Source organism: Argopecten irradians, chromosome 2, assembly GCF_041381155.1.
Source record: "Argopecten irradians isolate NY chromosome 2, Ai_NY, whole genome shotgun sequence".
In the NCBI taxonomy this organism is placed as follows: Eukaryota; Metazoa; Mollusca; class Bivalvia; order Pectinida; family Pectinidae; genus Argopecten; species Argopecten irradians.
In genome coordinates, this window is record NC_091135.1 from 50,278,308 (window position 1) to 50,296,660 (window position 18,353).

General features: G+C 38.1%; 2 protein-coding genes across 2 annotated transcripts; one reads left to right on the forward strand and one right to left on the reverse strand.

Moving 5' to 3' along the window:
- Nucleotides 1–4,319: 4,319 nt before the first annotated feature.
- On the forward strand, nt 4,320–6,773 carry LOC138316693 (uncharacterized). Its single transcript, XM_069258355.1, has one exon. It carries the CDS (start codon nt 4,320–4,322, stop codon nt 6,771–6,773), a length of 2,454 nt encoding a protein of 817 aa, XP_069114456.1.
- Nucleotides 6,774–9,719: 2,946 nt separating this feature from the next.
- Nucleotides 9,720–18,328, reverse strand: LOC138316694 (sulfotransferase 1A1-like). The gene is made up of 6 exons (XM_069258356.1): nt 18,298–18,328; nt 14,055–14,255; nt 13,416–13,733; nt 12,841–12,941; nt 11,618–11,798; nt 9,720–10,285 (listed from the first exon to the last, which is right to left on the reverse strand). The coding sequence occupies exons 1-6, from the start codon at nt 18,326–18,328 to the stop codon at nt 10,176–10,178; spliced, it is 942 nt and encodes a 313-aa protein (XP_069114457.1). The 3' UTR covers nt 9,720–10,175.
- Between the last annotated feature and the right edge of the window lie 25 nt (nt 18,329–18,353).

The window sequence follows — 18,353 nt, forward strand, 5'->3', positions numbered from 1 at the left end:
ATGGTAAACACCCCCTCCCCAGATGTGAACTTTGAATACAGTTCAAGAGACTGAACTTTGTGAATAGGCCTAATCCAAGTATCCAATTGTTGACATTTCATTTAGTAAAGCTGTGTTGACATTTCATTTAGTAAAGCTGATTAACATTTTAAAGACAATTATCAGCTACCCAATTAGTGAATCATTTCTATTTTAATTAAGAAGACTTTGATTTCTGAACAAGTTTAAATTTAGAATTTAGAAATTGAACATTTAACACAAATCAGAACAAACATTTTCACTATTGCCTAGTAGGCAAAGGTTTCATGTGTTGAGCATATTTTATAAGAAATTGATTTGTTGTGTCATTTAATCATTCGATTGATACAAATCTTACAGTTGAATTTGAGAAACATTTTATATCCTTTCATTGTGTGTTTAATTGTACATATATATATCTGCATAGAAAGGCTACTTCATTAATGATCAGTCACACAAAGAACATAGTTAAAAGTAGCACAAAGGTTCAAATTCATATTTGAATTGAAATCAGAATTTGGTATTTCATGTGACGCTGTAATTGATAATCATTTATCGATTAGTGGTTTTACAGACATTGAGGTATTTAATTTTTATTGACATTATTATCATTGAATGTTGAACTTTGATTACTATGTGAATTTATTATGTTGTATATTTAATGCTTAGTTACTATAGAATTAGTGTAAATTTGTTGCCTATACAGTGTGTACATAAACAAAACATTCGAAAATGTCTCACGGTAAGCCTGAAATTGTGACCGATCCGTCCGATTCTATAAATCAGGCCGCGTTACCTGAGGAATCAGGTTCGAATGATGGAATTAGCGATTCTGAGACTTCGCGAGTGCGTAGGTTAACCGAACAAGGTAAAGAACTATTTCGACTGAATTTAAATGAATTATGTTATAAAGCTGACCAAAAATGGTTAGTGATAGAAAATATTGGAATCCGAACTAGAAGTCAGAACATTACGACAAATGAAAACTGATGTACAAAAGGTGAGAAAAGAATTTCTGGATAAGTCTAACGCAGTGTCGGAAATTTCTTAACAGAAATAGGTCAGAGGAAAGTGTAGATGAACTTAAAACACACGAAGAACAAATGGAACGAAAGGTAAAGATAATAGCCAGACTCGCTAAACGAATAGAGGACGCATTGTTAGACAAGACGGAGACTGCCTCAAGAAGCTCCAGTTCATCAAAGGTAACGATTCATAAAAGGGAGGCAACCCTCGCGAGAACACGATTAGATTTTCTAAAAAGGGAAGTTGAAATAAAACAAGAACAACTGAAGCTCCAGGGTGAAATGGAAATTTTAAAGCAAAGCGAAGTTGTCGCGCGTGCTGAAGTTGAGGCTGAAGACGCTGATGATTCAGATAACAGTAGTCACTATATTTCACCAAGGGTTGAAACCATGACTGGACCTCAAAAGGTACAGAGTTATTTAGATGAGCTTCCTCCCATTAGTCAACCTACGGTCACGGCGCAAACCGGATTTCCGTTGAATACTATGGTCACATCGCAAACCGGATTCTTATATAACCCCAACGCAACGACATTTCAACAAAAAATGAACACTTCAAGGTACGCGTTACCTAATCCTACGCATACTGTTACGACGGCGCCAACAGGGTTATTCACCATTACGCCTACTACCACGGTCAGTAGTTCGAATCACATTCCGCTCACAACCACGGTGCCTATAACGTCAACCGTCAGTAATCCAGTTAATCCGATAGACAATTTAAATGTATTCTCAAACTACCTCATGAAGAAAGAGTTGATGATTTCAAGATTTACCAATTTTACCGATGAACCAGAAGCATATAATGCATGGAAAATAAACTTTGAATCCATTGTGCGTGATCTATCGGTTTCTTCATTCGAAGAGCTACAACTTCTTGTCCGGTGGCTTAGACCCGAATCATCTAAGTTCGCGAGCAATATACGTCAAGCTAATGTGGAAAACCCGTCTGAAGGGGTTCAAATGATTTGGAATCGACTGAACGATAGATACGGAGCTGCGGAGCTCGTAGACAGTTCCCTAAAGAGTAAATTGGAAAAGTTTCCGTCGCTGACAGTCAAAGATACTAAAAAACTTTTCGACTTAGCCGATATTCTTACCCAGATTGACGGGATCAAAAGAAATCCGCAATATGGCACTATGTTCTCGTATTATGACTCGCCTGTAGGGATCATACCCATCATCTCTAAGTTACCTCACCCTTGGCGCGAAAAGTGGACGACAAGAGCTTCCGACTACAAAGGAAAATACGGAGTGCCATATCCACCGTTTACCGTCTTAGTTCAGTTTGTACAAGACCTCAGTCGTACCCGCAACGACCCAGGCTTTCAATACCGCGACATAGCTTCAAAGAAGTCAGAAGTAGTTAAACCTGTGTCCGTTCATTCGAAGAAGACCGAGTGTGAAGGTGTTACGCGGGAAAATGTTCCTAACGGCCAAGTTAGCAAAAAGTGTCCCCTACACCCAAATGACTTCCATGTAATCAAACGTTGTAGAAAGTTTTGTTCGCTTCCTATAGAAGAACGTAAATGCTTGATAAAGGAGAACGGTCTGTGTTACCGCTGCCTTGAGTCAACCCATCTAGTTAAAAACTGTAAAGCAAAGCTAAAGTGTGAAACTTGTGGGGGATCCCATTTAACCGCCCTTCACATAAAAAGAGATTGCGGGAAGAAGGACGGCGGGGAGAAACCAGTTGACGATACTAAGGTTAAAACTGTTAACAACATGTGTACGAAAGTCTGTGGACCTGAATTTTCTGGTAAATCGTGTGCTAAAACTCTTCTAGTCAATGTTTACCCTGATGGACATAAAGAGAAAGCAAGACGACTATATGCTATTCTGGATGACCAGAGTAGCCAAACTTTGGCCAAACCAGAGTTCTTTGATATGTTTGATACAAGTACTACGACAATTTCCTATAACTTGTCAACATGTAACGGTGTCTCGGTGAACACAGGCAGATGTGGCCGGGATTTTATAGTCGAACCTATAATCAATAGCAGCGTTGACAACGCTACCAACATACATCTCACGAGAGTTATAGAGTGTGGTGATATTCCTGATAATCGATCAGAAATTCCCTCTCCCAGGGTAGCCCAAGCTTACCCTCATCTATCCGAACTTGCAGCCGAAATTCCGGACATCGATGATTCGGCCGACATTTTGCTCTTGATCGGTCGCGATCATGCAGATGCCCATCGCGTTCTGTCGCAGAAGACTGGTCCTCGTGGATCCCCGTTCGCTCAGAAGCTTCCGCTTGGCTGGGCCATCATCGGTGAGTGCTATTTAGGCAAGGTCCATCAACCTTCAGTGATAGTTACAAATAAGACACACATCTTTCCGTCAGGTCAAGGTACTACCTACCCTCCATGTCTGACACATCGCAAGATAACGGAAACTGATAAAGATCAGGACAGTCTCAATAGCAGGATCCTATCTTCCAACTTACTCGCGACGACAATGAACTTGGATTGTCCGTTGAAGATCGTGAGTTTCTGGATATTATGGACAGAGAATGTTTCAAAGAGGATGGTTATTGGACAGCACCACTGCCTTTCAAGAAAGACAGACCCAAATTACCTAACAATTGTGGACAAGCTCTGAAAAGGATGAATTCCCTCGCATCAAGCTTCAAGAAAAATCCGACTAAGAAAGATGACGCCATAAAGTTCATGGAACGCGTTCTCAAAAACGGACATGCTGAAAAGGCCCCACCTCTAGAAGAAGGTGAGGAATGTTGGTTCTTACCGATCTTTGGGGTATACCATCCCCGCAAGCCGACCCAGATTCGTATGGTATTTGATGCTTCCGCCTCTTTCGCAGGGAAGTCGCTGAACTCTGTTCTCCTACCAGGGCCCAACCTGACTAATAGTCTACTAGGTATTTTACTTCGGTTCCGTAAAGAACGTGTTGCGGTAGCTGGTGATGTCGAACAGATGTTTCACTCGTTCAGAATCAGAAAAGACCATAGGAACTTTGTACGTTTCGTTTGGTTCGAGGACAATGAACCCGAAAAACAGCTAGTTGACTACCGGATGTGCGTTCATCTGTTTGGCAATTCGCCATCTCCGGCAGTCGCGACATACTGCCTCCGTAAGTGTGTAGGTGACTCATGCTACCATGATGTGAAGGAGTTTGTAGACAACAATTTCTACGTGGACGACGGTTTGGTCTCGTTTACTACAGGACAGGAAGCACTTGATGTTCTCCTACGCACCCAAGCTACTCTGATGGAAGCTGCGCTTCCACAAATTCGCCTCTAATGATCCACATGTGATGGATTCCCTTCCCCCGAGCGACAGAGCCAAAGACCTCAGCGACATAAACCTTGAGCTCAGCGCTGCTCCTACTCAACGTAGTCTAGGTCTTGGCTGGAACCTTGAGTCAGACACCTTCGTCTTCAACATCACCCCAAAGGACCCCCAGGTTAAGGTTACGAAAAGAGAGATACTCTCAGGCTTGAACAGTCTCTATGATCCTCTTGGGTTCTTGGCCCCCGTCATTTTACAAGGACGATTTATCTTTCGAGATGTCGTTAACTCCACCTCAGAATGGGATGAAGCAGTTAAGCCGGATGTTGAGTTAAGATGGAGAAACTGGTGTCACTCCCTACACAACTTATCGGACTTGAAAATGCCCAGGACATTTGTACCCACATCATTGAAGGATAGTGAAAGGATCGAGTTACATACCTTCTCGGATGCCTCTGAAAAGGCAATTTCTGCGGTTTCCTTCCTTCGTGTTACCAGTGGTATAGACACCTTCGTTGGATTCGCCTTTGGTAAATCGAAACTATCTCCATGTCACGGGCATACAGTACCGCGTTTAGAACTATGTGCTGCAGTTATGGCTACGGAAATCGCTCAGTTTGTAAGTAAGCAACTTGACGTTACGATTCACGAAAGGAAGTTTTTCACAGACAGTCGTGTAGTACTCGGGTACATCTACAACAGGACCAAACGTTTTCATACCTACGTGTCAAACCGGGTCCATCGTATTCACCAGGAAACCTCACCTGAGGAATGGAGTCACGTTCCAACAGACCAGAATCCAGCAGACATAGGAACAAGATCATGTATGACAAATGAACTCTCAGATGGAATGTGGTTGAATGGACCTACCTTTTTGCGAGACGCCAGTGATGTGAATGAGGTAACGGAGTACCCTCTACAAGATCCCGAAGACGACAAAGAAATCAGATCGGAAACTATGAAGACCTCTGTCGGTCACACCCTAGGTCTTGAGAGGTTCGAACGATTTTCCTCGTGGGTCTCAGTGGTTCGAGGAGTCGCCAGACTACACAGTTATGTCAGGAAGAAGCAAGGACGTCCGCCGTACGACGACACGAGAACATATAGATCGACAGAGACTTACCTTATAAAACTCATGCAGAACGAGAAGTTTCCTCAAGAAATTGCTAATCTCCGCAGTAAGAAGCTTGTGCCAAAGAACAGCCCGTTAAGATACTTAGACACCTACCTCGACAATGATGGCATTATACGCGTTGGTGGTAGAATCCGCACAGGAGATGCATTATCTGGTCAAGAAGGACCCATTGTGATCCCTGGGAAAACTCACCTGGCCCGACTGATTGTGCTTCACTATCATGAGAAAACAACGAAACATCAAGGTAGAAACATCTTGGAAGGCGCAGTCAGATCGGCTGGTTATTGGATAATTGGTGCCAAGAGACTCATTACGTCAGTCATCAACTCATGCGTCATCTGCAGGAAACTTCGCCGGAAATTGGAGTACCAGAAAATGGCTAATTTACCTGAATTCCGCACGCAACCTACTCCACCGTTTACCTACGTAGGTGTTGACACCTTTGGTCCGTGCCAAGTTTCAACTAGGAAAACGCGTGGTGGTGCAGCTAATGCTAAGCGATGGGCGATACTTTTCACTTGTATGACCAGTAGAGCCGTGCACATAGAACTTGTAGAGGAAATGTCTTCAGCAGCGTTTATCAATGCTCTTCGTCGTTTTGTCTCATTGCGCGGAAAGGTTACACAGTTCTACTCTGACCGAGGTACTAACTTTGTCGGCAGTACAGACGCACTTCAAATGAACACCGTAAATGTCGAAAGTCCTACTGTTAAGAAGTTCTTGGTAGAAAACTGTACTACATGGATCTTCAATCCACCACATGCATCGCATATGGGCGGTGTCTGGGAGAGAGCCATCGGCACAGCAAGGAGGATTCTCGAAGGAATCATCGTATTAGAATCACGACGGAATCTTACTCATGATATTTTAAGTACATTTATGTGTGAAGTATGCGCGATTATCAACAGTCGTCCTATCGCGCCCGTGTCGGTTGACCCCTCGCAACCATCTGTGTTATCTCCGTCAGTTCTCTTAACTCAGAAAGTGGATGTGGACTTGGAACCATTTGAGGAAATCGACATCAAGGACGCGTATAAATCAACTTGGAAACATGCGCAAGTTCTAGCGAACCAATTCTGGAAAAGATGGCAGATCGAATATCTACATTCGCTTCAGTCGAGACGGAAATGGCTCGACACTAAAGACAACATTCAGGAAGGAGATGTTGTTCTACTGAAAGAGGAAGGTACGGTTAGGTACGACTGGCCTCTAGGACAAGTTCTTCATACTTTTCCGAGCAACGATGGAAGAGTTCGCAAAGTTGAACTTCAAGTAGTTAAGAATGGTCAAAAGGTGACTTATGTGAGACCGATTACTCGGATTGTGTATTTGTTTTCGAAGTAGATGTGTGGCGTCAATGAGTGAATGACGCCAGGCGGGGAGTGTGACGCCGCTGAACGGCGTGGCTGGGGGTCCCGGAACTTCAGATGCCCGGGTCCGGATTTTACTCACGCCGCTGCGCGCCGTGTGCAAAAAGATGAAGAACGCTGAAGAAAGTTCACGTGTTGTTGTTACAGTTAACACACGTCGTAAACTGCATCTAAGATGCCTTTGTTGCACAAATACGGGACGTGCCACAACAATGTAAGTAAAATCAATAGTAGTTTGTTTAGGACATTTAAGTGATTCCTCCCTTTGTTTTGTATCAATTGTAATTTGTTTAGGACCTGTAAGTGATTCCTACCTTTGTATTGTCATAATGTGAGCATTCAATATCATACCTACACTTATGACCTCTTTGTTAACAATTGTAAGAAAATCTGTTTTTTCTTCCTGTACTTTCAGCATTTACAGCTATCTACTAATAAAAGATTACAGCAAATTTGGAGTTTGTTTTGGTAGAAGCGACACATGCGGTTTACTTTCATAATTCGCCGATTTCACTGAAAACGCGGTGATAGCGAATTACACTACCCGCGAAATTACCACTACAGTGTATCAAAGGTTTACAATGTAGACATTGTATTTGTACCATACCAGTCAAATATAGCATACACGACAATAATAAGACATAGCGTACATAATTATGTATTCATATACAAAGAATAAGACATAAGAAGTTTGGTTCCTTATATTTGTTTATTATATTAAAAATACTAAATCATTAGATTCACATATATTTCTTCGGGTTTTTGACTTCCTACAAACGTTCTTACACCTGAAATTAGAAAGTTCTTAAACCTGAAATTAGAAAGTTTTCAAAATTACAAGATTTTATTTGAAATATTCGCAATGTTTATCAACGTTAAAATATCGCCAAACACAACAAGAAACTGTATCTGTCGGCATTGGCTGTTTGTAACGGAGAGAACCGAGTGCCTCTTTAAGTTCGAAATCGGGGTCGCTGAAAATCTCATCTAGCTAATGGATATAGATGTAATGAAAACACTAAGATGCCACTTATATTTTATCGGTTACATTGGCCTGATTAAGTGTTATAGCCGATACATTTACAGCGTATTTCAGTGGCGTAGGAAGATGAAACGTAATGGGAAATGGGGGGGGGGGGGCGGCAAAGGTCCTCAATATTTGGACCTCCCCTCCTCGCCACGCACCCACAGAAGGAGATTAATTCTTTAATTCAACACACAACCATATATACTTTTTTCATATATGGTTAAGTAGAATGCTTTTACACATTTAAAATGAATACGCAAATTACCATGCGAGCGCCGAAGGTGCAATATTTTGGTGTTTTGGGAGGTCCGAGAGTCTCCTACGAGAAAATAATATTCCGATTTAGAATGGCTTAGATGAGTTTTACGATGCATTTTGATGAATTTGCGAGCGCCAAAGACGCAAGAATTTGGTGTTTGAGGGTCCGGTGGTCTCCCCCAGGAAAAATATTACGATTTAGAATTTTACAATGCATTTTGATGCATGTGGGAGCGCCAGAAGGCGCGAGATTTTGGTGTTTGAGGGGGTCCGAAGGTCTCTTCCCCTTGTGAAAATATGACGATTTAGATTGGATGTGATGAGTTTTACGATGTATTTTAATGATTTTAAAGCGTTCTTAACATGATGCTTTTTATTTAAAGTTACCTGCATTTAGAAATGATAATTGTGAATGTCGTCACATCATTATGCAACTCTGCTCGTTCTGAACATACCGGCTTAACACCATCGGCACATTGTTGTGTAACACAAAATAATAATGAATTAATTGTCTTGCTAAGTCATATAAACAAATGAATCTTTTAAGAGAATTATTTCAAATAGTAAGTAGAATCCCTTCATTGAATTTTTAGTCTAGTTCAACGTTTCAACATTATGTGCATACATGAACGTTTAAGAAAATGCGTTGCGTAGCGGAAAATTGTCTAAAATAAAGTACAAAAATGTGCAGGAGGACCCTTTTTCTTTCAAATGTGCAATTTTAGAACATTTCAGTCGGTGAAAATGAGGGAAAGAGGGGGGGGGAGGGGCGGTGGGGGGGTGTTGTGTTCAAAAAGACATGTTTGCCCCCGTCAAAAGGAAGGGAGACAATTGGCCTCCGACCCCCTCCAACCATCAACCCCCCCCCCCCCTTCCTACGCCCCTGTATCTAATTGCCAGTAAAACAGCATACGTTCTCTGAAGCTTTAGAGTATTTGATGAAAATATGACAAGAAGTGAGAGGTATTTTCACCCGTTAATTAATTATGTAAATATTATACATGAATACAGGTATACATATACATTATTAAGGAAACATATACATAGGTCTACAATGTATATATAAGGGATATTTTGCTTTGAATACATAAAAACACACATAAAATTTAGATATATAAATAGGCTGATTTTTTAAAGAAATCAGATCGAAAAAGATTATATAACTAGTGACATGTAGGGGAATGTCCATTAGACGGATAAATACTATAACTACATGTAGGTATATAAAGGGAATGTTCATTAGACAGATATATATTATAACTAGGGCTATATAAGGAATGTCCATTTGACGGATAAAGACTATAACTAGAGATATATAGGGAATGCCCATTAGACGGATAGATATTATAACTAAGGATATACAATGTATAGGGAATGTCAAATATTGATATAATGATAAAAGAAATAAACATACTTACTAAGTCCGCTAAACATGCCTATATTATCAGTTTTTCCCCATTTTTTCCTTATTATAAACTCTATATATGAGGCCAAAAAAATTAGTCTAATAATTATTTCAGGTTTAGCAGCCTAGTACCTATTATCATGACAAATGGAAATAAAACCATATAACATAACGAAAACTCTTCTTTATGGCTGCAAAAACCTGTACAGTATAGGATTATTTACCTTACATAGTGTAGAAACTCTTCAAAAAACTTCATCGTTTATTAGATTTCACACAGTAATCAGGAACCTGTAGTAGATAAATTTGTGTTTTCAGTCAATAGCAGATATGTCCATTAGACAGATGAGATTTCCTTCGATCGGATGTTTGGAATGTTCACGCATCGCGCATGCACATAGTTATTGTTTACACTCGCCGAAAGATAATAATATGAAATAGTGTCTAAGTCGTTTCTATTTATCTTCAGTTTTTCTCCATTTTGAACAAAATGGTTATACAAACTTTGAAATTTTCTTATTAACACAAAGTACACAACCTTTACAATTATTTTCAGATCAATAATTCTTTTTATCTTTTATTACATGATTTATTAACGATTTAGTCCCTTTAACAATTCGAGTATTGATTAAGATTCAAGGTAACATCTCTCATTCATTCTGCAAGAAGGCGCATCATTTTTATTGTTACGAAAAGTCAAACTTAAAGGAACAGCCTTCCATCTTTTCGGCGAATAGTTCGTCAAACTGTTCACTTTGCGCCACTGTCATCATGTTCTTCCAGTCCCCGATCTCACCTTAAAACAAAAGTAAGGTTTTAATGGAAACGAAAGAAACAAGAGATGCTACGTAAGTCTGCAAAATCGTCGAAGACCAAATTTATTGAATATTTAAAGAATTGCAAAGTAAGCTGCTATACTGGTAATGTAATGAAAGGCATAGAATCTGAAATTTACAACAGATGTAATTACTATGTATGTGTGCGTAGTTATAACAGTATCACTGAAGTAATACAATTCTTGACAAAGGAAGAGAGAACTCAATGCGGAATGAAGAACGAAATGTTGAAACGTGATATTGTTTTGGAGATGATATGTTTTACGGGTTGTCAACAGACCTTTTAAATCAGGCTTAACGTAACGCAATTTGTTTTCTTATCTTTTTAATAATGTAGATTGACACTAAATTGCAAAATTAATATCTGATACGAATGCAATATATAACGTCGATGTCAAATCACAAATCACTTCTTAGTGTTTACAGCTTACAGAATGGACAGTTACGCTTTAAAGACACTACCTTCAAACACCATGTCTAAAGTAATTCTTATTCTCTGTTGCTGGGATGATCGATGTATCGTATGAGACAAAGGACAAAAAATATTTGCACGAAAAATACATTAACTGGCTTAAAATAGATGAGTAAGCATACGGGAGTAAAAAACTATTGCATAAATATGCCGATTTAAAAATCCGTACTCAATATTCACATGTTCTAATATTTTTCAAATACTCTTAGTCAGTAACACAATTATATATAGCATACGAGACCCTTATCTTTCTCAACAATATTGCTTTTCCTAAACCTATGATGGTGAGTAATATATGTATCAGGAAAAATACCATCGGTTTTATTATTTAGTTTCATGAAAATGTACTAATGAATCGCGGAAGATGTGAAGCGTTTGACGATATTTGGCTATTTGAATATCAATCTTTAAATCGCATCTTTGTTCAAACCAAGTTTTATCATGGACTTTAAATATCAGAGAATAAAAAGGAAAACCTATATCCCGGAGACCATTTAACGCTTCGTTAGACAAAAATTAGTAACATTTTGATATTTAATTATGGTTGTTTTGACATGTGTAAAAGGAAACGCGCCAATCATTCGACATCAAAAGCGACCCCGTCCAACGAGAGCGTTTGCTAATATAATATGATGAGTAAGTCATTAGACAATTATTCTTATTACATACTGTTGATAATTTTTGATTGCTTATAAATATTATATGCTGAGCGTGATAGCGATTGTAGTATTAAACCGTTACGGTATTTAGGGAAAATGAATGTTCCTTCATAAATATATACGATATAACTTTCAAAGTCACAAACTATGTAAATGCAAACCTTTTCGGTAATGGGCTCTCATTAAGTCAATCTCGAACATGAATTTTTCCATTTCTTTGACGTTACCACTTGCTTGCTTCATTTTGTTGAAACTGCATGAGTCTGCCACTGTCCTGACAAATATGTCGTCACGATCAGTGCCGAGGAATTCCGAGAGACTTTTAATAGCACGAACAGGATCCTAAAACACAGACACCCTATAAACTAACAAACATCATAACAATTAACTGGACAATTAACGTTGCGACATTATACTAAAAATGACCAAACCAAGTACAGTATACCAAGGTTACACCGGACTACTAAGGATCAACAAAGTTACCTCGACATACACATATGACGTACAAACATCGTTTAGAAACCGTGAGTATAAAAGAAAAACTCTACGTTATGATCAGAAATGTGTAGGGAGTGTGTTCGATATAAAAGTGTTTCAATAATATATGTGTTTTGTTTGCTAATGACTTAGATTCGATATTTATAGATAAAAAAACCTAGGTATTTCGCAAACATAATAAAACATTTAATATATTAGAAGCTGAATAACATTTATACAATAACCCGTAAAATTGATATCGCATATTTTTCATACGTTTACGATAAGACATTATACATTTATTGCCCTGACGGTAGGGAGACATGACGCTTTGTTTACCCAAAGCATGTCATATTTCCCGAGGGCATAGCCCGAGGGAAATGTGACTTGCCGCGGGTAAACTAAGCGTCATGTCTCCCTACCTTCAGGGCAATGAATTGTTTATTATACCGAACAAATAAAGTTTTTCTCGCGCTAGAATACAAGTCTAACGTAATGGCTAGACTTTAAGTTGTTTGCCCAAAACATTGTTGCCGTGTTGGGCTAACGCTAAATCAGCCCAAATCAACTCCTTAGCATGTTACTTCATATAAACATTACATGGAGTTTAATTGTGTTATCTGTATCCTTTATCATAAGAATATGAATACATTTCCTCGGACGGGAGCGTCGTCTGCCATCCCTTTTATTTGTTATCGGAATACCTCGGAGTGTTCCGTTACACGAACGATAACTCTTGCTAATCGTACGAGGGGCTCCGCATGGGGGAAACATGATTTTTGAACATGACGTTCAGCGGGATACACGATGTTTTGTCGCCCTCACACGTGACGCCCCTCAACCAATCAGCGACTGTGACTCATCGGTGAGGTATAATAATAGCAAATAGCTCCGAATACTCCGTTACCTTCTTCAGTTCCTCGTAATAGATAACATGGATATCAAGCTCAGTGCCTTGAACAGCTGCCGCAGCCTCCAGGGTATAATCAAACCAACTCACCATAATACCTATAGTAACGAAATTATTCATAGTACAGTAAAACATACACTGGTTTTTGACTTGTTATTTCCAAAATTACCTTGATGTTTAGTTGTTCTCTCCAATAAATTAAGTATAAGTTCAAGTTTAAGTTACGGTAACGACAGCAGCTTAACTGTACTACTAAGTTATCAAGTTTTTTTTTTTGTTCTGTTTTTGTGTGTGTGTGTGTGTAAGGTTTATAAATTCATTGCCAAAAATATTTAAGATTGTTAGATAAACACACAAATAAACCGAACTATGAATACTGAGCGAAGTTATGAATATCCTAAATTACATACAAGTAATGGCATTTCAATTAATAAACAATTTTAAACAAAATTATTTTCGTTCAGCATAAAGGGTATGAATAAATCAAGTTAACGATGGGTGGTAAAATAAAAATGTAGTCATTAAAAATTAAGAATAAAGGATCTAGGTAATATATAGATGAAGCTAAATACCATATTTTGTAAAGAGCGTAAAGAATTCTTCAAATGTTCCTTCGAATGGCGACATTTGTGCTTTCTGAAAAAAGTGAAATGCCGAAACCATAACATCCTTAGGGTTTCTTTGTACAAATATGATCTTCAGTTTTTTATCTTTCACTTGCTTTGGCAACATTTTTAGTGGAAGGTGTGTGTTAAGTGCCCTTCGAGAAGGAATGAAGTCTAACTCCTCCGGATAGTTGAACTCCAACATGGCGGCCTCCTTCGGTAGAGTAAGATATTCGTGTTTCCCTGTTGTCAGCATGTTGGTGATTTCCCACACCCAATGTGTACCTAAAACGGCATATACCTACATCATAAATAAGGAAGGGTCTTATTAAATGCCAAATTCGTTTAATATCCTTCAATCGGGACTTATATCAATTATTTAAAGTTCACTTCATTTTATTATTTGAACGCAAGTATCGACATCTGTGAGAAACTTTCTAAATCGTACAAGTTCCGTTCTTATACATTGGACTACTATACATTGCAATTTTTGTTCTCATTCTCTCTTTCGGAAAGCCATTAAGCATTTTATTAATGTATTAGTGAATATTAGACATTTACCAAAGGATGAAAAATATATAAATACAATATCTCTTTAACACCGACCTGATCTGGTATAGGCACAAATGAAAATGTCGTCATCTCTACATTTCATTTCGCGGATTTTCTTCACGTTTTCTCTCATATCCGGGATGTTTCCACTTTGGATCATTCCAAGAGGGACCACTATGTCCTCAACATTGATCACTTCCTTTATGTTGCCGTCATCATCCTGTATTCGGACAATTTCTTCCTCATTTATTTCGTCTGTTATCAAACAGAAGTCACAGTTTACTAAGTATAGGACACCACATGCCTTACTTTGTATTTGCAAATAATGATACAATTTCCCGTGAAATTTCATATGATACAATAGGCCATGGGCTAGGAGGGTCCCACATGCACCCCCCCCCCCAAACCTCCGAACCAATATTTTTCTTAACCCTTCTGACCCACTGATCACAAATCAAAATGTTAACATTGCATAAGTTGGGATGAACTTCCGGTTATGACGTCATCAAGATGGCCGCCATCTCGAATTTCAGTAAAAAAATGAAAATAGTCATAACATTGACATTATGCAACCGAAGTAGACAAATGAGGTATCAAAATGACCATAATAGAACAACTTATACATATCAGGACCAAAAAATCCAATATATGTAGTGATTTTTACGCAGGAAATGAAAAAATCGGATTTTAAGCGCAAAAATGGTAATTTTTTTACCAAATTTTTCATATATTGCTTGACGCAGCAAAAATGTTTTCCAACAGCAAACTATTATTTCTAATAAGTTTTTTGACCACTTATCAATCAGTTCAAAAAAAAAAAAAAAAAAAAAATGTTAATATTGTATAAGTTCCGATTATGACGTCATCAAAATGGCCGCAATCTCGAATTTCACTAAAAAAGTGAAAAATATTTAAAAATAGTCATTACATTGACATTTTTCAACTGAAGTAGACAAAAGAGGTATCAATATGACCACAATAGAACAACAAATACAAATAATTCAATATATGTAGTGATTTGTACGCAGGAAATGAACAAGATTTTAAGCTCAAAAATGGTAATTTTTCAGCAAATTTTTCATATTTGACTTGAGCAGCAATAATGTTTCCCAACAACAAATTATGATTCGTAATCAGTTATTTGATCTCTTATCAATCAGTAAAAATAATAACAAAAACAAAAATGTATAGAAATTGCAAAATATATGCCCTCATTAGGTTTTCAAAACATCATCAGGTGCGTATAATGGGCATATGCTATTTTTCGAACTTCAAACCGTTGACACTACCGTTTCCTGGTGTATTATATTTTTTCCTTAAATAGAACATTGACGATTGGCGATTTATAAATAGAAAAAAATAATGTAAAGTTGACAGAATATCTAGGTGGAACAAGTAACAGTTTAACATAATCCATGTTCATGTTTGAAATGTTGGAGATTACCAGCGTCTCAAAAATACCTACTGATAGCGTAACAAATGTAACCTAAGCTAAGCCCGTGTTTCCGTTAATATCATTAACAGTTTCCAGAGAGTTTGTGTCTTTGAAAATGAACACTTTCATTGTTTATTCCCTATGCATAGCATAAGCAAAATGTCAGATGGTTACTACAGTGTCACATATTTTTTCACTGGTTCTTTATGATAACCATTATCATTGCGTGTGCTTTTTTGCCTCACTGCTCTATCCACTGAAGAGACTCGGCATGTCTGGTAGCTGGTAGTCCAAATCAGAGTAATCGAGATATCAGTATTAAATTCGTCGAAAGCCATCAATGCCGATGAGCTGATGTGACACTACATTACCAGTGTTGTTCTAGCCTGTCTTCTTTTATGACCCATCCATGGCCAGAGTTCATATCAGGAACAACAGGTTCAGAGATGTGGGATCTCCTTCAGATTCTTAGATATCGATATGCTGTTTCAGACTTCTCTGGCATTATGGAAATTACACCAGAACCACATTTTTCGAATGGTGAAATTGGTTCTCCTTTGCACATTAGCTTCATAATTCGTATGAAGTACCATTCATCCATCTTGTGGACCCTTGTGCGACCATAAATGGCACATGTGTTATCATCGAGGTCATTAATGAGGCCATAAATGTTAAATGTTTTTCATTGGTCTGACTTTCCCACTCCCTGGAAGGTGCTGGTTGTGTCACATCTGGTATTTAAGTAAAGAAACCATTGAAGACTCTCAAGAAAATAGTTCTCTACAGTGCTTTCCAGACTTGACGAATAGTGGAACTTCACTGCAGACCTCATATATGACCTCAAGAATCCTCCTGTGCCATCTATGGTCACTAAGGGTTCACAAGAATGAGGAATTGTGCTTCATGCGAATTAAGGAGAACCAGCTCAATCCTTCGCAGAATGTGGATCTGGTGTCTTTTCCATCATGCCGGGAAAGTCTGGAACATCATATACGATATGGGAATCACTAGGCTGGAAACAGGAAGAGCTCCCACATCCCTAAAGCCGATGTTTCTTATGTTAACTCTGGCCATGGACGGTTGACAAGTTAGAACCACGATGGTAACCCAGTAATGTAATGTCACATCAGTTCATCAGCTCATCTATTAGTTGGCGTTTTGCTGTAATAATTCATTTTGAGACGGTAATAGGCTCCATAATATCGAACATGAAAATGGATTATTTTGAAGTCGCACTTCAGCCAACTTTAAATTCAAATTTGTTAAGATTTCAATCGTCAATAGCCAGTGTCATATTCAGGACATTCTAAGACACCAGGAAACTGTAGTGTTTGTGGTTTGGAAAAAATAACAATCATATGCCCTGTATACGCATCCGATGATGTTTTGTAAACCAAATGATGGTATAACAATAGTTCTCTTTTGCATTTTTATATATTTTGTTGTTATTTCTACTGATTGAAAAAAACATCAAATAACTGATTACGAATAATACTTTGTTGTTAGGAAACATTTTTGCTGCGTCAAGCCAAATATGAAAAATTTGCTGAAAATTTACCATTTTTGAGCTTAAAATCTTATTTTTTCATTTTCTGCGAACAAATCACTACATGTATTGAATTATTTGGTCCTGATATGTATTTATTGTCCTATTGTGGTCATTTTGATACCTCATTTGTCTACTTCAGTTGAAAAATGTCAATGTTATGACTATTTTTCACATTTTAGTAAAATTCTATATGGCGGCCATTTTGATGACGTCATCACCGGAAATTATACAATGTAAACGTTGGTTTTTGTTGTTGTTTTTGTTTAAACTTTCTGTCCCCTGGCCGAGACACACCAAAGTCTATAAAAGTGGTAGTTTCTGCTCCTGCTTAGCGTTCAGCATACAGGGAGTGGGACGACTGGTTCGCCCGTTGTCAGTATAATGTGACCGGGTGGGGTGTGTTGCTTGGTGTCTTCGGCGGCATGCTTCAGTGATATAGCACTATAAAAAGGGCAACAGTTCCACTATACAAGAAGACACAACACGAACATACCGCAGTCTCCCAGTACACTCACCTCGCACAACATACACGCAACACACCGCATACATGGGAGGCCGTCCTTACATGACCATAGCTGTTAATAGGACGTTAATAAATCAAACAAAAACAAAAACAAACAAGTTTAAACTGATTGATAAATGGTCAAAAAATGTATTAGAAATAATAGTTTGTCTTTGGAAAACATTTTTTCTGCGTTAAGCCAAATATGAAAAATTTGCTAAAAATTTACCATTTTTGAGCTTAAAATCCGATTTTTTCATTTCCTGCGTAAAAATAACTACATATGTTGGATTGTTTGGTCCTGATATGTATTAATTGTTCTATTGTAGTCATTTTGATACCTCATTTGTCTACTACGGTTGAAAAATGTAAATGTTATGACTATTTTCATTTTATTAGTGAAATTCGAGATGGCGGCCATCTTGATGACGTCATAACCGGAAGTTCATCCCAACTTATGCAATGTTAACATTTTGATTTGTGATCAGTGGGTCAGAAGGGTTAAGAAAAATATGGTTCGGAGGTTTGGCGGGGGTGCATTCGGGACCCTCCTAACCCTTGGCCTACAACATTTTAGAATAAAACTTAAGAATCAGTTAAATTACATCAAAACTAAGTATTTACAGATTATGTATCAGAAATATACTGATTTATGAAATAGCAGTCTATGACTTTGCCCAAATCACACTAAAACGGTTCGTCATTTTAATTACGAAAGTTTGAAATCCAGACGATTTTACAAAACACCTTGTTAATGCTGTTACAGAATTATGAATCAGCATCAAAACACCATTTAAACACCGTAACTTACCAACTGTATACCATGGTTTGTCGTTTGCCATTCTTGTACTGATAGCAGGTCAAGAA

Excerpts from the sequence above, each read along its gene's own strand:
- LOC138316693 (XM_069258355.1), top strand. The coding sequence starts at position 4,320 with ATGGATTCCCTTCCCCCGAGCGACAGAGCCAAAGACCTCAGCGACATA.
- LOC138316694 (XM_069258356.1), bottom strand. The coding sequence starts at position 18,328 with ATGGCAAACGACAAACCATGGTATACAGTTG. Across the intron at positions 12,942-13,415 it reads TACGCTCTTTACAAAATATG|GTATTATGGTGAGTTGGTTT; the intron begins GTATTTAGCTTC and ends TCGTTACTATAG. Across the intron at positions 11,799-12,840 it reads ATTACGAGGAACTGAAGAAG|GATCCTGTTCGTGCTATTAA; the intron begins GTAACGGAGTAT and ends TCTGTGTTTTAG.